This window comes from Salvelinus namaycush, chromosome 6 (genome assembly GCF_016432855.1).
Source record: "Salvelinus namaycush isolate Seneca chromosome 6, SaNama_1.0, whole genome shotgun sequence".
In the NCBI taxonomy this organism is placed as follows: Eukaryota; Metazoa; Chordata; class Actinopteri; order Salmoniformes; family Salmonidae; genus Salvelinus; species Salvelinus namaycush.
In genome coordinates, this window is record NC_052312.1 from 15379652 (window position 1) to 15397365 (window position 17714).

At 45.0% G+C, this 17714-nt stretch overlaps 1 protein-coding gene across 1 annotated transcript; it reads left to right on the forward strand.

Moving 5' to 3' along the window:
- Positions 1–8031: 8031 nt before the first annotated feature.
- On the forward strand, positions 8032–16718 carry ntn5 (netrin 5). The gene is made up of 8 exons (XM_038995230.1): positions 8032–8759; positions 9121–9155; positions 9290–9490; positions 9664–9852; positions 12396–12545; positions 15261–15317; positions 15882–15962; positions 16057–16718. Exons 1-8 carry the CDS (start codon positions 8032–8034, stop codon positions 16716–16718), a joined length of 2103 nt encoding a protein of 700 aa, XP_038851158.1.
- The last annotated feature ends 996 nt before the right edge of the window (positions 16719–17714 follow it).

Sequence of the window (17714 nt, forward strand, 5' to 3'; positions counted from 1 at the left end):
GAAAACAAATATTTTGGAAGTATTAGATTGAGAATCATTTAAAGAAATTTGACAATAATATCTTTAGGACTATCTGATATCTAAGTAATCAAGTGGATGATTGGAATTGTATTTAGCAGTCCAGCGCCACTTTTTAAGACAAACACTAGCCATCATTGGCACATGCAATTGGGCTCTCATTTATTTATGTTACAATTACATTGAACGTAATTCAATCCAATTATTTTGTATTATTGTTATTATTATTATTATTAATATTCCTGTAGGTATAGGGAATATCGCATATCTCTCTTGAAAACAGGGATAGGCCTATGGGCCTGTGTATTTCTTACAGCCAATTTCAGGACAAGCGACAACAGCAATGATAAATATACTTATTTCGAGAAAACGAAACGAAAATTACCAGAAACATGATAACACTTAAATGCGTATATGATCATCCAAACAACCCAGAATGTTTTATACATCGGGTTTCGTCTTTGCAAGTTGCAGCAAATTGAGTAAATTACTGGAGTGGGCAATTATAGACAATTTGGCCCCGCACATAAAGGACACTTGCCAAAACAATTTGTGTTAAATGAACCAATCCAACAAATTTTCTTTGAAGGGCGTTTCATTTATACACCCATTTGTCTCAGTGAGGGTGCACCCCAGGATAAAACTCTGGTTTCAAATTATTGAATTAAGATAGGGGAACATTTAAGGATATAGCCAACATAATATTTTCCTAAACTTATCTCAATTGGCTAGGTTGGCTATTAAATGAGCATGCAATGTATTAATATGAAAATCAGAATATTCATAACAATACGTTTATTCATAGTAATTATTATTAATAATAATACATTTTTGCAACAAGAAAATACTTCATTAGGTTTCTATGTTCTTTTTTTCTAATGAGACAAACGGTAATTCCAAACGCATATGGTCTCTCGAATTGTCTCCAATATTTTTCGTTTAGCGAGTTCAAGGTCAACACAGGCTGCCCATATCTGAAGAGATTTTATCTCAGTTCCTGACTCCATGAACAATGCTTCGAGGGGGATTTAATTAACATGTTCATATTATCTTGTCATAATCTTCGGTCAGTTGAATTTAAATCAAACTAAATTGCGTACGTCCAATTCTTCTTCTGCGTGCTTTGACTTGATTTATTTAGGCATGTTCTGATTCTAAATCAATGGGTGGTCAAAATCTACGTATCTAGGATTCTGTTTCTCGTTTCTCTGTAACTTGCTATTAATTACCATGAATTCCAAAATGATGTCTTCCACTTAGTCAAATGGGCTTCACTTTCACTTCACCCAAGGTTGTTTATGGCGGTACTTGAAGATGAAATCACGGACAAGGATTTCATGTCCATCTGTTTTTCAATATCGACATTGAAGCGAAACCTCCATGGGTTAGCGCATGGCCGACTTGTGTGATAGTTTATGAAATAGCGTGGGAAAAGAAAACAGTGAACTTGGGAGAAATAGCCTTGCTTCATTTAGGGCATGTGTTTTCTTATTCAACCCCTACATATGTCCAAGCTGAGGTGTCTGGCCTGTATGAAAATGCTTTTCAATGTAAGTAATCTCTGTTGTGTCACTCCATTTCTCTTCCTGACTTTAGACAGAGGGGGTCACATAGCAGGCGTTAGCTGGGCGTTGGAGGTGCGAACCAGAGGTACAGGACAGGGGCCTTTAGCTAATGATACGAGTGGCAGCGGGGATAATCCATTCTGTGCAGTCTGTCAATTGCACCTCCCTCACCGTCCCACTAAAATTAGATTATTACACCTAAAACAGCGCTCTTGGAATCTGCTCCGTGTGGAATATCACGCAGGGTTGCAGCGGGAGCAGGCAGGAATGCCGTTGGGGAATACAGGGCGGTGTACATAGCGTTTCACTTCTCCTCTTCCCGGGTCTCTATGCCCAGTGTTATGTTTCCGACGGGCTAAGGACAATTGGAAATTAACAAATGCGTTGCTTGTCAGCTGTGATAACATGCCCAAACAGGTGTCAGGTTCAGTTTCCCAGTGGGAGAGTGGTAGGACGTGTAATTAATCAGATAGACTGTATTTAGAGGTCATTAATGCTTGGCTGAGGCTTAAAACACAGGATGCATATTGTTATGGGCTCTTGAAAGAAGTACTCCACTGTGGACCAGTGTTGTTTGAGCTGAACATAGCAGGCCTATCCTTCTTAGCCTAGGCCTACTCTGTTCTTTGCACGTCCTCGTGCTATTTTACCACGTCACTTTCTTTCCTCCTTTTTGCTATAGCTACTTAGCCAGTCTAATGTACGTGTATCAGACATCGATATCAAACACAGCACAATAACTACATTATTTCATAACATACTGTTTACTAAGCACGCCATCTCCTCTGCCTTCATATTGCATGTTGAATTCCGTGGTATTGTTGAGATCTGTGCTGTTCGGCTGTGGCTGAACAGTGCTCTACACTGCTACCCATGACGAGGAATTTTAAAACGTGTGAGAAAGGCCAAATCCAGCTCATCTGCTCCCGATACACAGCCCCAAAAGACACAGATTTAGACCGCAGAGTGGAACGGTGGCAAGGGGGGCTGACAGGTAACAGAAGGCATCATCCTCTTTTCGCACTTTAACCCATGACCCCTCTTAATAACGTCATATTCTCCCGTTGTTAGCCATTCTCACTTCACCCTTTCTAGTACTAATTTAACCCCTTCCAAAGCGCCATCCTATCCACCTCCTGCCTCTTATCTTGTTCTCATTAATATATCCAGGCTGTATCACAACTGGCAGTGATTGGGAGTTCCATAGGGCAGCGCACAGTTGGTCCTGCGTCGTCCGGGTTTGGCCGGTGTAGTCTGTCATTGTAAATAATAATTTGTTCTTAATTGACTTGCCTAGTTAAATAAAGGTTAAATAAAATTAAAATAAACAAATAAAATAAATGTCACAGTCTTACTCTTGTATCGTCCTATTTTTCCCTACTTTCATCACCTTCTTACCCGTTTCTTACTCCCCTCTTACCACCCTATAAATCTAATGATATCTCCGTTTGAGCGCATACACGCTGTGTCTTACTCCACGTCTTTTACCCCCGTTGCCACCCTCATAGGCCCCTCTTACAACACCCGGGTATCCAGTCTTATCTCTCTCTTAACACCCCTAGTATCTTCTTATCTTCCGAACCCCCAAACACCCCCTTCCTACATGTTGAGAGAATACACTGTAGGAAAGCATTTTAACTATTGGCGGCAGCAGTGGGATTTTACAGAGCAGACTGTTCGACCCCAAAGCGCTACTTTTTAAACTCCTCACACCTAAATCCGAAAGGAATGAAAGATTATACAAAGCGTCTTAGAGTAGATTGCTAAAGGAGGATTATTGTGAGAACATGAGCAGAAGGCTCTGCTGTTAGCTAGCTCCCACCATGTTAGACTATGCTGTAAACATGGCCCAGGTTGTCATCAAGTATTTTTCCAGACCTTCTCAAGCCAAACATAGCTGGGCCCACTGACTGCTGCTGTTTTTAAAGACCATGCATAGCCTACTGCCTCCCTCTAGAGATATCATTGACCTCACTTAAACACTATTTGCTTATGTAAGCTTTTTGAAAAGTTAGATCATAGGTATCAAAATCTTTTTGACAAATGGTTTTGATGCTTAAGTATGTACAGTGCCGTTACAAAGTACACCCCTTGACTTTTTCCACATTGTGTTGTGTTACAGCCTGAACTTAAAATGGATTACGTTTCAATTTTGTGTCACTGGCCTGCACACAATACCCCATAATGTCAAAGTGGAATTATGTTTTTAGACATTTCTACAAATCAAAAACAAACTGAAAAGCTGAAATGTCTTGAATCAATAAGTATTCAACCCCTTTTTTTATGGCAAGCCTAGATATGTTCAGGAGTAAAAATGTGCTTAACAAGTCACATAATAAGTTGCATGAACTCTGTGTGCAATAATAGTGTTTAAGATGATTTGTGAATGACTAGCTCGTCTCTGTATCCCACACATAAAATTATCTGCAAGGCCCCTCCGTCGAGCAGTGAATTTCAAACCCAGATTCAACCACAAAGACCAGGAAGGTTTTCCAATTCCTCGCAAGAAAGGCACCTATTGGTAGATGGGTAAAAAATAGTAGACATTGATTATCCCTTTAAGCATGGTGAAGTTATTAATTACACAATGGATGGTGTATCACTACAAAGAAACAGGCGTCCTTCCTAACTCAGTTACCAGAGAGGAAGGAAACAGGGATTTCACTATGGGGCCAATGGTGACTTTAAAACAGTTAAAGAGTTTAATGGCTGTGATAGGAGATAACCGAGGATGGATCAACAACGGTGTAGTTTTACACAATACTAACCTAAATGACAGAGTGGATAGACGGAAGCCCGAACAAAATACAAATATTCCAAATCATGCATGTTTGCAATAAGGCACTAAAGTAAAACAGCGAAAAAATGTGGGAAAGAAATGTACTTTATGTCCGGAATACAAAGCATTATGTTTGGGTCAAATCCAACGCAACACATCACTGAGTACCACTCTTCAGAGTTTCAAGCATGGTGGTGGCTGCATCATGTTATGGCTATGCTTGTTATCGGCAAGGACTAGGGAGTTTTTTTTATAGAGCAAAGTACAGGAACAATTCTAGAGGAAAGCCTGATTAAGTCTGCTTTCCAACAGACAGGGGAGACAAATTCACCTTTCAGCAGGACAATAACCTAAAACACAAGGCCAAATATAGTTGCTTACCAAGATGACATTGAATGTTCTTGAGTGGCCTAATAACAGTTTTGACTTAAATCAGCATGACAATCTATGGCAAGACTTGAACATGGCTGTCTAGCAATGATCAACAAACAACTTGACAGAGCTTGAAGAATGTTTAAAAGAATAATGTGCAAATATTGTACAATCCAGGTGTGCAAAGCTCTTAGAGACTTACCGAGAAAGACTCCCAGCTGTAAATTCTGCCAAAGGTGATTTTAACATGTATTGACTCAGGGGTGTGAATACTTATGTAAATAAGATATTTCTGTATTTAATTGTCAATACATTTGCTTACATTTCTAAATACACGTTTTCACTTTGTCATTATGGGTGTTGTTTGTAGATGCGTGAGAGAATTCAGGCTGTAACACAACAAACTGTTGATAGTATTCTGTCCATGATTGGTTCATATTCACTCTGGAACACCGTTATTCCTGTGATTCTCCATTAAAGGTTGTTGTAGTGGATGGATATGTATGTTGTCCAGCATGTGGGATATGAGTGTTCTTCCTCTCTTCTATTTGTCTTTAAAACTGAAGGGGGTCAATTAAATAGAAATGACACTCATCCACCATGTTCTTCTGGCATGCCAGGCGTGTGAATTTATGGAAGGAGGAAAACCGTTGAAACGGTATCCGGTGGTTGGGTTACATCCCTGGTGCGAGACTGGCGATCTGGTTTCAGGGCAGAGGGGGGTGAGGGGGTCTGCATTTGGCCTGGGGGGACGGTTGGGTGTGAGTAGCACTTTAAAGAGCACTGTGATCTTCTCTGAAGAGCTTCCATCTATCATGTAGTTTGTAATGGGGGCTACAGTATGTTTCATTAGCGACGAGGTAATGTGACCGAGACAAGTGCAAATCACGCCATGGGGAATGGCAAACAACCCCCTCGCCGCTATGGCCTGTATCCTTACCCTTCTTACCCCTTTTATCCCTCTTTCCCCCCTTACCCACCAACCACATCTAGTCTGAATTTCAGACATCCCCCATCACCACAAACCCCCCTTCCACAAATTCCCCTAACCCTCACTTTACTCTCATTATATACATGTGGTTCCCAAACTGTGGGTCGGAACCCGCGTTGGGATTACATTTTTTGTGCATTTATTTTTTGGGAAATACTTATTCAGTGTAAACTTAAACAACTAAAACCAAATAGAAAGTATGTAGAAGCAATAATGGACCTATATAAAAATATACTCCTATAATCTTTGAGAACTTACAATCAGCAAAATTAAAGCTAGGCAGTCAGGTACCCATTGATTTTGTTATAATGTTTGAGCATAATAACACAGTACTAGCCATGTCAAAATGCCTAGAATTGCAGCAAATTAGCTTTAAAACTACAGCATTTTCTTTCCACTGCCAAGATGATATTTTTGATTAATTCTTTGGTCTGTGTATGTTTCTTTAACACTCAACCCTTATGGTGGGTCGCGACTCAAAAGGCACCTCAATTGGTGGGTCACGAACCAAAAAAGTTTGGGAACCCCTGTTACATACCACCCCCCCCCCAGCCCTGACTATACATCACCTACCAGACGCCCCTCCCCCTTCAGCGAAACTCTGACGCCGTTATGAAACCTGAGACTCAATTAATCAGTTGATCAATTAATGAGGCTCAGTTTTTAGAGGGACGTCTGGGTTCCCAGCTGGATATGTCGCAACACGTGTGGAATGCTCAGGGGGCGCACACCGGACCCCTGGAATGCGGTGCGGCGGGACAGGGGCCGCAGTCGGACCGCTCATCACCTCAGCCGCCGGGCCGTGGCGTTTCCAATAATGACACCCGAAACATACGCCTGATACGCCTCATCTGCCCGATTTCACAAAGCTAGGTTGGGACGGACCACTTTTTGGGCACGGAGGAATCATAACTCATTTTGGGGGGTCAGTTGAGTAATATAGGTTGTTTTAGTTGCCGACTCTCATTGTAACCCCCCTAGACCCACTTATAGTGCTGTGGTCCTAAGGGAAGCCTCAAGTTTCCGGCTGTGGTCTAATTGAGTGGGATGACTAGCCCTGGGAGGCTCTCAACTCTTCTCCTCTCCTCTCTCCTCTCCTATGGGGTTGGTTTATACAGGCCTGCTGACTGTGCTGTCAGTGTCAAACGCTTGTTAGGACATCATCAATCTAGACGCAGTTAGAGATATTCCCAGAACAGAACGAAGGGGGCAGGTGATGGAGAGAGAGAGAGAGAGAAGGAGAGGGAACAGAAAGGGTAGAGAAAGAGGGAAGGGGGAGAGGGAATAAGAGAGAGGAGAAAGATACTCTAAAGAAAGCGAGAGAATGAGAGAAAGGGGAGGATAGAAGGAGAGAGAGAAGCACTGCACAGTAGACAGTGAAAGAAAGAAAGAGGGCCTGGAGAAGAGATGGGTCCCAACAATGTGCGTCTTTGTAAGTTGTTTGGTGTGAAGCGAAGTGTTGGGTGGGATCCTTGCTCGCTTTCCCTCAACTCATCCATGTGAGCTCATAAAACTGCAAAGTTTGTTGTCGTAGATCATGTTGTCAGGAAAAGTAGACGCATTGTTCGCACATGTCTGCAGGCGTAAATGAAGTAACCTTCTCTGGTATCAGTATCAATTCTTGACAGACGAATACATTTAGCACATCACCAGCCGTCTTACGAGGGGGAAAAAATCCGTTCACACCGTGGACGTACATAAGTGTGTTTGTCTTCTCCCAGGAAGTGGCTGCGTTCTCTTCTATAAATCTTTCCCTCCATCTTCCACTCCTGTCTTTCTTTCTCACATCCTCTCTCTCTCCTTCCATTTCTCTCCACACATTGGGGTCTCCAAAACTCGGGTTGTTGCCCATGTGCGTTGAGTAGAGCGGAGTGGAGCAGAGCGGCGGTAGAAGAATTTGAAAGGAGGACCATAAAGATGATGGATGCTGCCCAGCTTGTGTTTTCAGACCCAGCTGTTTTTTGTCATCATGGACAGACCCGCTAGTTTTCTACATTCATCCACTCTTTATAAGCTTTCATCCATACAGTCATCTAAAACTCGCTGGTACAAGTCACAGAAAGAATCCTGGTTAAGGGAGAAGATAGATTTGGCTGGATTATATGAGAGTTAAATGTTCAAGGTGGTGGTGCGAACTGGTGTTTTCAATAAAGGCACAGGTGGTCTCTCTACCTCAGAAGGCCCCTCCCTTTGGCTCCAACCACAAGTCATATAAATCCATCAGTATCTTTTACTTTTATGATTTCACTGTCGCTTTATCCCCTAAAATCTTTTACTTTATAATTTTCTCCCACAGGCTCGATGACATGATGTTCCTGACCGTCTCCCCTCCCCCCTCCTTCTCCCTCTCTTTTCTCCTACTAGTCCTCACTTTTCTCCCTCCTTCCCTCCTTTCCCGTTCACTCTCCCACTCCCCTCTGAGCTGGACTTCTCCCCATGACCCCTGCTACCACCTGGATGGGCGTCCGCGACACTGCCTGTCGGAATTCATCAATGCCGCCTACGGTGTCCCAGTCAGTGCCGCCAACTCCCTCCGAGGACCTCCTGACCAAAATGCTGTTAACGTCAGCTCCGTCACGGACCTCCACAACCCCTACAACCTGACCTGCTGGACAGCCCAGGTGGGAGGCTCCGACGGCGGGGATTGGGTTCTCACCCTCCCCCTGGGCCGGCGCTTTGAGGTCACTTACATCAGCCTGCAGTTCTGCCAGCAGGGGGAGCCGTCGGATCCGGTCTCCGTCTCTTTGCTCAAGTCCATGGACCACGGGCGCACCTGGAGGCCCATGCAGCATTACTCCAGCGACTGCCCCGGGAGGTTTGGGCTCCAGGCCCAGACGGTGGCCAAGACCAGGCACCAGGAGACAGAGCCTCTGTGCTCGGATCCCCGGCCCCTGCAGAGGCACCGGGGGGGCATGGTGCTGGCATTCTCCACCCTGGATGGAAGGCCCTCCTCTCCAGACTTTGACTACAGCCCCACCCTGCAGGACTGGGTGACGGCCACGGACATACGGGTGGTCTTCCACCAGGTGACCCAGTCCCAGCAGACTAAGTTGGGAAGTTCGGAGGATAGGGGGGTGGGTGTGGCATTGGGAGCAGGTGCTGGGGTTCTGAGGTGGAGGGTGGGGTCGAAGAATAAAGCTGTGGTGGGTCAGGTGAATGGGGACAACAATGCTTGGGGGTTTGTGGAGAAGGAGATGAAAAAGACAGAAAAACGAGGGAGGAGCAGAGGAGAGAAAATGGACAAATCCTGGCGGAGGGGTCACAACAAAGGGTCGGGGGGTCAGGTAGAGGATGGACACAATGTGACCCGGAAGGATTTAGAACGAGACACTCAGGCAATGGACACCTCCAAGAGAGGGAACGGTAAAGGAAGAGGGCGTGGCCGCAAAAGGGAGGGGGGCCACCATTGGAGTCCGTGCCAGGAAGGCGGCGTCTGTGATTGGACAATCGAGGGGCAGGGGAAGGACAACAAGGGGCGGGAATTGAGGAGGAGGAGAAACAACAATCGGAATCTCCAGCTAGTTCCTCCCTCCCCATTGATCTCCGCCCCCCCTGTCCGGCCCCCCCTGGCCCTCTCGGACCTGCAGGTGGGGGGCAGGTGTAAGTGTAACGGGCATGCCTCACGGTGTCGTCATGACGACGCGGACCGGGCGGTGTGTGTGTGTGAGCACCACACAGCGGGGGCAGACTGCGACGTATGTGAGGACTTCTACTACGACAGGCCCTGGCAACGAGCCACGCCCAGTCAGCCACACCCGTGCGTCCGTGAGTCACACCCCCCCATTACTGTGTGTGTGTTTGTGCGTCTGCATGTGTGCGTGCATGTCTGTGTGTGTGAGTGAGTGCATATTGGATCATGAATGTAAACTTTACTAGCTTTCACTGAAATTCATTCCCTCCCTCCCACCTCCCCTTCCCCTCCTCTCTCCTACCCCCAGCATGTGAGTGTAACGGCCACTCCTCTAAGTGTCGGTTCAGCATGGAGGTGTTCCAGCAGTCGGGCCGGCGCAGCGGGGGGGTATGTCTGAAGTGTCGGCATCACACAGCGGGACGTCACTGCCAGTACTGCCAGAACGGACACACCCGGGACCACGGCAAGCTACCCAACCACCACAAGGCTTGCCAATGTCAGTCAGAGAGAGGGAGCGAGAGAGAGAGTGTATGTGTGTGTGTGTGTGTGCGCGCGAGCATTAAAGTTGTGTCTGTATTAGGTCGTACTGACCAGCTGTGTATCTTATCCATGCAGAGATGTATGTGTGTGTCCAAGTGCGTGTGCATATGCGTCTGTTAGTATATCTGTTTCTCTTTGTGTATCTGCCAGTCTACATGTGTCTGTGTTCCTGCCTCCACAGTGTTTATGAGGTGGTTACATTGTGACAGAGGACAGTTATTCCTGTTAGGGTTACAAACATTCCCTTTGTGCTTGACTGGATCTAGTGTCCATGTTGTTACCACTGGCTGGAATCCACTCTGCCATTTGACCTTTGACTGGTCACATGTCCCAAGTGATTGTGACACTCTGGCATGCTCATTGGGCGGTTGACCTAAGTTCTAATATAACCATTGTTAATGGTGTGTGGTTAGGTCATGCACACGACACATGCAGGTGTGTGTCTGTGTGAGTGATTGAGTGTGTGTGTTGTAGCAATATTGGAGAACTTGAATGGGATATTTTAGCCTGGATGCTAGTCTGTTTCAGGTCTTGCCAACTCCTTATGGAGTGATTCCTCACGAAACCAGGACAAGAAAGATTTTACAAAATGTAATCCATAGAATGGTCCTTTGGGGAAAGGCTTGTTGACGTATATTTGACATTTGTATCTAAAAGCACAATTGAGACAGAATGATTCAAAATTGGCATATTTATGACATTTTGGCCATACCCAGGCCTCCTTTAAGACTACAGAATGTTTCATTCATAGATGCTACAAAGCAACAACAAAAATAATAATATAGGCTTTACAGCTTGCTCTGTAATATAAGTAGTATTTTGATTTCAATTTTAAAAAATGACATTCATTTAGGAATATTTAAAAATATGAACATGAATATTGAAAATATACAATTTTAGATTTGACAAATTGCTCAATATATTATTGAACATAATATTATATACGGGCATATCAAAGTTCCAGAGTGGGTGGGATCTCTGCTACTTTTAGAGGTACGATCCAATTTGTATGCATTACCAACAGAGTAAATGTGAAAATGGATTCAAAATGGTCAGGATATGCAATGATACAAGTAAAAAAAGGGCTGTGATTGGTTACATTGCCTACTATGCCAATTTCTCTGAATAAAATGGGCCATAACTTTAACACTAGCTGAGATCTCAGTCTGGAACTTTGATAAGCCCGTAGAGTATATTATGCTCAACAATACACCATCATATTAATACAATTAATTAAGCTACATTCTTAAAATCAATCCCATATACTATGTTCTTTTAAAAAAGGCTTTAAATTCTCTAGGACAGCCAATTTTTTTAAACAGTCAAATGCTTCTCAAAGATGCCCTCTGGTGGTCAAACTAGCACTAACTAGCATTAATGCAACAATGGCTGACACTTAAATGACGTGCCATAGAAATCTTCGGCAGCCTGCAAACTCTTCTACAGTACGACGCAACTTTTAAAGGAAGAACCACTGTAGATTGAAAAACGTGTCAAGTCAAAACATTTGTTTTTTCAATATTCATGTTTATTTTTTTCAATATTGAAATTAATACTTTTTTTCTTGAAATCAAAATACTACTCATATTACAGAACAAGTGGTAAAGCTTCATATGAACCAATGTTTTGCTTTGTAGCACCTACAGATTAAACATTATGGAGTCTTAAAGGAGGCCTAGGTGAGGCCAAAATGCCATAAATATACAATACAATACAACTTCATTGTCCATTAGTTAAATCAAATCAAATCAAATGTATTTATATAGCCCTTCTTAAATCAGCTGATATCTCAAAGTGCTGTACAGAAACCCAGCCTTAAACCCTAAACAGCAAGGAATCGCTCTATGGTATTGTCATGCCAAGTCTGGCGTTACAAGGAGTTGAGAAGGGAGAAGAAACAGACTGGCACCCAAGCTATAGACATTTATAGGCTACAGTATAGCTAGGTAACTTATGTCAGTTACCTTAGTGCTATTTATGTGTCATAATATTATTTGATTTAATAATCAATGACAGATAAATCCACCATGTTTATTCGATCAATGTTCAGGTCAAGTCAGCCTTTTTCCAAATCTAGTGATTTAAACCTTGGTGACTTGCCTGTAAAGCTAATTATTTAAAGGTGTTTGGAGTAGCTGTAAGGGTTTGTTTAAACTACTTTACTGGAGGAAAAACAGACCTACTGAAGAACGGCTTCCTCTTTGTCTGTGCCCTTTGGATAACCCCAACTCTCTCTCTCTCTCTCTCTCTCTCTCTCTCTCTCTCTCTCTCTCTCTCTCTCTCTCTCTCTCTCTCTCTCTCTCTCTCTCTCTCTCTCCCTCTCCCTCTCCCTCTCCCCCTCTCTCTCTCTCTCTCTCCGTCTCTCAAATTCAAAGCTTGATTAGCATGAAAGGAGCCAATGTTACCAATTATGCAATGCTGTCTAGTTTTTTTGGTTGTATTAGCATTAATCTATTTCTTTCTCTCCTCCCATCCTTCAATCCTCTCTATCTCTCTCAGCGTGTCTGTGTCACCCTATGGGTGCTGTGGGCCGCTGGTGTAACCAGACATCAGGACAGTGTTTGTGTCGGGATGGGGTAACGGGTTTGAAGTGCAACCGCTGCGCCCTTGGCTACAAACAGGGGCGCTCCCCCCTCCGGCCCTGCATCCGTAAGTCAACTGTACCTACCTACTCTGTCTGGAAACTGGCCTCCATGTAGGGCCAGACGATAAGATTCTAATGGTGATTCAAGAAAGAATGTGATTATCCTGGAGCTTTGGAACCAAAATGGCACACATTTTACTGCATAGTTTTTGGTTTAAGCCCAACTACAGACTTTCATAGTCACTTGAGTCTCACTGCCTTGGGGTTTTGGTTTCCAATAGGAAATTAATCTCATTGTAACTCGTGTTGTGAAACTCAATGACCCTTTATCTGCCCCCCCCCCCCCCCCCTCTCTCTCTCTCTCTCTCTCTCTCTCTCTCTCTCTCTCTCTCTCTCAACCTAATTAGTTTTTTACCTAATTTAAGCCTTTATCAAACCTGTACAAAAGGAGCCACCCTCGGCTATCAAATATCTATATTAATTTGTCCAAATCGCCCTGGCTCCTCCCTCCTCTGATTTCCAACAATGCTAGTTTTACTGTTTCCACAACAGTGCTAATGTAGGGAGCCCTTAAGGCCTCTATGAGCAGACCTTGTCTCTCACTGATCTTAGATCAGCTCGACTGGGATTTTAAACACTTTATCCTCTACACTCCTGCAGTCGTGGCTTTGCTTTTTCGAACCGCGAGCGTTAATCCATGTGTGTTTCTGCGTCTAATCGCGGGAGTGCCGACAACCACACATGGATTGGCCCGGGCGGCGACACTTTCTAAGCCCTAATCAGGTGACATGGGTCTGGGTTTCGCACCTGTCGCGCATCCCTCAAAACGCTCCCCCCTCCAGACTCATAACTCTTCCGGTGAAAGGAGTGAGTGAAAGAAAACCTTGTTTGTTTTTACTACTGAACCCATCTTATGGCTATCTATAGCCTCTCTCTATCTCTCTCTCTCTCTCTCTCTCTCTCTCTCTCTCTCTCTCTCTCTCTCTCTCTCTCTCTCTTCTCTCTTCTCTCTTCTCTCTCTTCCCCTCCCCCCCTCTCTCTCTCTCTCTCTCTCTCTCTCTCTTCCCCTCCCCTCTCTTCCCCTCCCCTCTCTCTCTCTCTCTCTCTTCTCTCTCTCTCCCTCTTTCTCTCTCTCTCTTTCTCTCTCTCTCTCTCGCTCTCTCTCTCTCTCTTCTCTCTCTTCCCCTCCCCTCTCTCTCTCTCTCTTCTCTCTCTCTCTCTCTCTCTCCCTCTTTCTCTCTCTCTCTCTCTTTCACTCTCTCTCTCTTCTCTTTCCCCTCGTCCACCAAAAGCCAGCCGCTCGCTGGCTAAAAACAAAGTTAGTGGTGATGAGTTGAGACCTCAGCCACAGGAAGCTAACTTGCCCTTAAAGCTAAATTCATCGTTGGAAAAGGAGCCAGGGCTGTATAATTAGTAGGTTGCTGATCTGGGTTTTGTGGTGGCCACACCAGTTGTCTGAACAGATAGGCTAGGACATGTATTGAGGTCACACACACACACACACACACACACACACACACACACACACACACACACACACACACACACACACACACACACACACACACACACACACACACACACACACACATATGCACACACACACACACACACACACACACACACACACATAAGCACACGCACGCACGCACGAACGCACACATGAACGAACGCACGCACGCACGCACACACATATGCAGATGTATGCACAAACACAAATCCACTCTCACACATGCAGGCATGCACACACTAGAGGAAGATTCATCCCTAGGTCACGCAACTCGAACCATTGCATGTCTTGAGTATGTGAGCATACGCACGCACGCATGTGCACGTGCATGCTCCAACCCCCAATAGGATTAATCCCAACTCCAGTTCAGAACTAGCTCTAACTCTGGGCCCTCCTACCCCAGTCAGCTGGGATGGGGTGTAGGGTGTCATTGACTGTCCCAGTTGTGTCAGAGAGGACAGGGACACAGGACACAGTGAGGGCCAGGGTAATATATGGTGGGCCCCAAAGCCACACACACGTACTTAAAGCCAGGATACTATATGGATAGCCCAGGTGTACATGAGGTAGGCTGACACTTCTAGGGTCATGAAGGTGACATTAGATAGACAGACAACCAGATAGACAGACCTGTGGTATGACTATACTCTGATGTGTCTTTATGGGTAATGTAGCTAAAAAAACATTTTGCACCAGAGTGAGTGTGTGTCTGTCTGTCTGTGTGTCTGTCTGTCTGTGTGTGTGTGTGTGTGTGTGTGTGTGTGTGTGTGTGTGTGTGTGTGTGTGTGTGTGTGTGTGTGTGTGTGTGTGTGTGTGTGTGTGTGTGTGTGTGGGGCTAGTCAAAGGGGTGGATTTCTGACTCTTTGAGGACCACACACACACACACACACCAACTCATCCAGACACACACTCATTTTCCACATGGGAATTCCACACACACACACACACCGACAGGCATTCACGCATAGCACACATATTCACATTCTCTCCCATTCGACACACACACACACACACACACACACACACACACACACACACACACACACACACACACACACACACACACACACACACACACACACACACACACACACACACACACACACACACACACACACACACACAACCTGTCACTTATAGTGCACAAAGACAAGTCTGTATAAGTAGGGTCAAGCTAAAAGGCATTGTGTTCACACCCTGCCCCTGTCTATTCTCAACTTTCACCTCTATATGACATACAACCTGTCAATGTGTGTGTTTTTATCCGTAGGAATCCAGGAGGTTGCAACCCCCACCACACCTGTGTACCAACCCCAGTACAGTGTAGGTGAGTTTGGGTTGAGAATGAAAACACTATTGCAAGTCTCAACACAATCTACTATATTGAACTGTAATATTGGGCCACAATTTCAGTGGTTCCCTCAACGCTGGACCTGGGGAGTTACAGGCTTTTGTTTCAGCCCAGCACTTTCACACCTGATCAAAAATCCTGATCAGCGACGGATTAACTGATTCAAGCGTTTTAGAACAGAATAACTGTAACTTTTCTGGACTAGAGTTGGTGACTGATAACTTTCCAATTAGATACATACTGTACCTTGTGTGAGTCTCAGCTGTAATGATCTACTGGATTGGTAGCTGTCTAGTTCCCTCTAGTGGTGGTAGGGGGATGTTTCACCTGTTGCTGGACTCCAGAGAGGCATCTGTTAGACATAAGATACTGTGATGACAAATAGAAGCAGGGCATATTGTAATTAGTGGTACAGACATGTGTCGCAGTGAGATGCTCTCTCTCATTCAATACATTCCCTCTCTCTCCCTCTCACTTTCTCTCCTCCTCGTTCTCTTGTTCCCCCTCAACCCCCCCCCCCCCCCTCTCTCTATCTCTCAGATGAGGAGTGTGTATCGTATTGCCAGCCATCGCTGGTTAAAGTGAGGATGAACCTGGAGACGTACTGTCTAAAGGACTTTGGTAAGAACTGTAAGGTACAAGGACTTTGGCATGGCTGCAGAATACAATGCAAAAATACAAAATTCAAGCAATTCCCTCTCTCTCTCTCCCCCAGTCCTGAAGCTACAGGTCAGAGGGATGGAGCGTTCAGGCCCCTGGTGGCAGTTCTCCGTCTGGATCCAGACCGTGTTCCGTACGGGTTCTTCCTCCCGTGTTCGCAGGGGCCCTCAGGCACTGTGGGTTCCCGACCGTGACCTTGGCTGCGGCTGCCCCGCCCTCCAGGTGGGCCGCACCTTCCTGCTGATCGGGGCCGAGGGGGGGAGGCGGAACTGGGGCCCCGAGGAGCGACGGCTGGTCGCCGATAGATCCACACTGGCTCTCCAGTGGAGGGAGCACTGGAATCCCAAACTGAGAGGGTTTAGGGGGCAGGACAAGAGGGGCCGCTGCCCCCCAAAATTGCCCGGGGGTGGGGACCCTTATGGGGGCCACTCGAAGCACCATTACTCAGAGTACACCCCACCTCACCTTGTGACAGAGAAAGAGACAGAGGTCAAGGTGCACCCACACAAACATTCACATTCACACACACCCTCAGACTCTGTGAAAGACATGGAAGAGGAGGCAGAGAACTCTGTGGCGTTGGACACAAACAACACTCATACACAGTCCTCCTCACACCACAGACCTGGACCATCACAATCCCAGGAACAGCAACAGGAGCAGACTCCATCCACCTCCACACCCAGTCTTGTATGTTCAACCCAGACCCCTGTCTGAAATGTAGGAGGAAGAAGAGAGAGAAAGATTAAGGGATGAAGAAATAAAGAAATATTGTCAAATAGATGGGCTATACCCCTTTGCAGTTCTTCTCATAAGGAGAGGGGGGTGAGTGATGAATGGAGAAGGGAGAGAGGGAGCAAGTGGTCTCTGTCAGACTGTGTAAGCACTGGGTGTCCAATGTCCAGAAAAATGGAGGGATGATCAGTTGTTCCCGCCATCTTTCCCTTCAACTTCCAGTGAGGAGAAGAGAGAGGGAGCAGGTTGGTCATCGGTTCAGAAATCAAACATCCAGGTGCTTGAGCTAAAAACAGAATCATGGAGAAAAGGACTCAAATGTTGCCATTACAATGTTTTTCTACTGAATCGGCTTAGTATTGTTGAGAGTGAATGAACACTGTAAAAGTGGCAATTGGTGTTTTTATTGAATTACATAAAGTAAAATGTTTTCTTGAAAAAGTATCTGAATTGTATTTATGCTTAGAAATGTTTAGGTATATTTTAGGCAAGAATAGATCAAGGGTGCTTCGGGATGGATCACGATTACAATAAATGTATAGTAAACTGACATACATATATTTATTTATGTCAATACAGTATGGGCAATATGTGTCCCAAAGTATACACTACTACTACTAATAATTGATTCAACTTTTCATTACTAAAATAATCTCAAAGCGCTTGAAAAAGCAAAACAAACAAGAATCAAATAATACGGATATATGATTGAGTAGGTTTGAAGGCGTCTCACCGACGCCTCGCCACCCCGCCTGTCGGACGTTGACTTCTCCATAGCCGTGGACTCTATAACACTCTACCTCACAAAATGACCTTAGAGATTAAAATAAAGGTGTTTTTCATGTAATATAGTACTGTACAAATACTGTCTACAACTGACTATCCTACTTTGTGCTTGTAACACCACTTCAGTTGAGAGTTCCTTTCAGTGGCAGATACACAACATCGTGTCAAGTGACACAAACTTATGTTCACTGA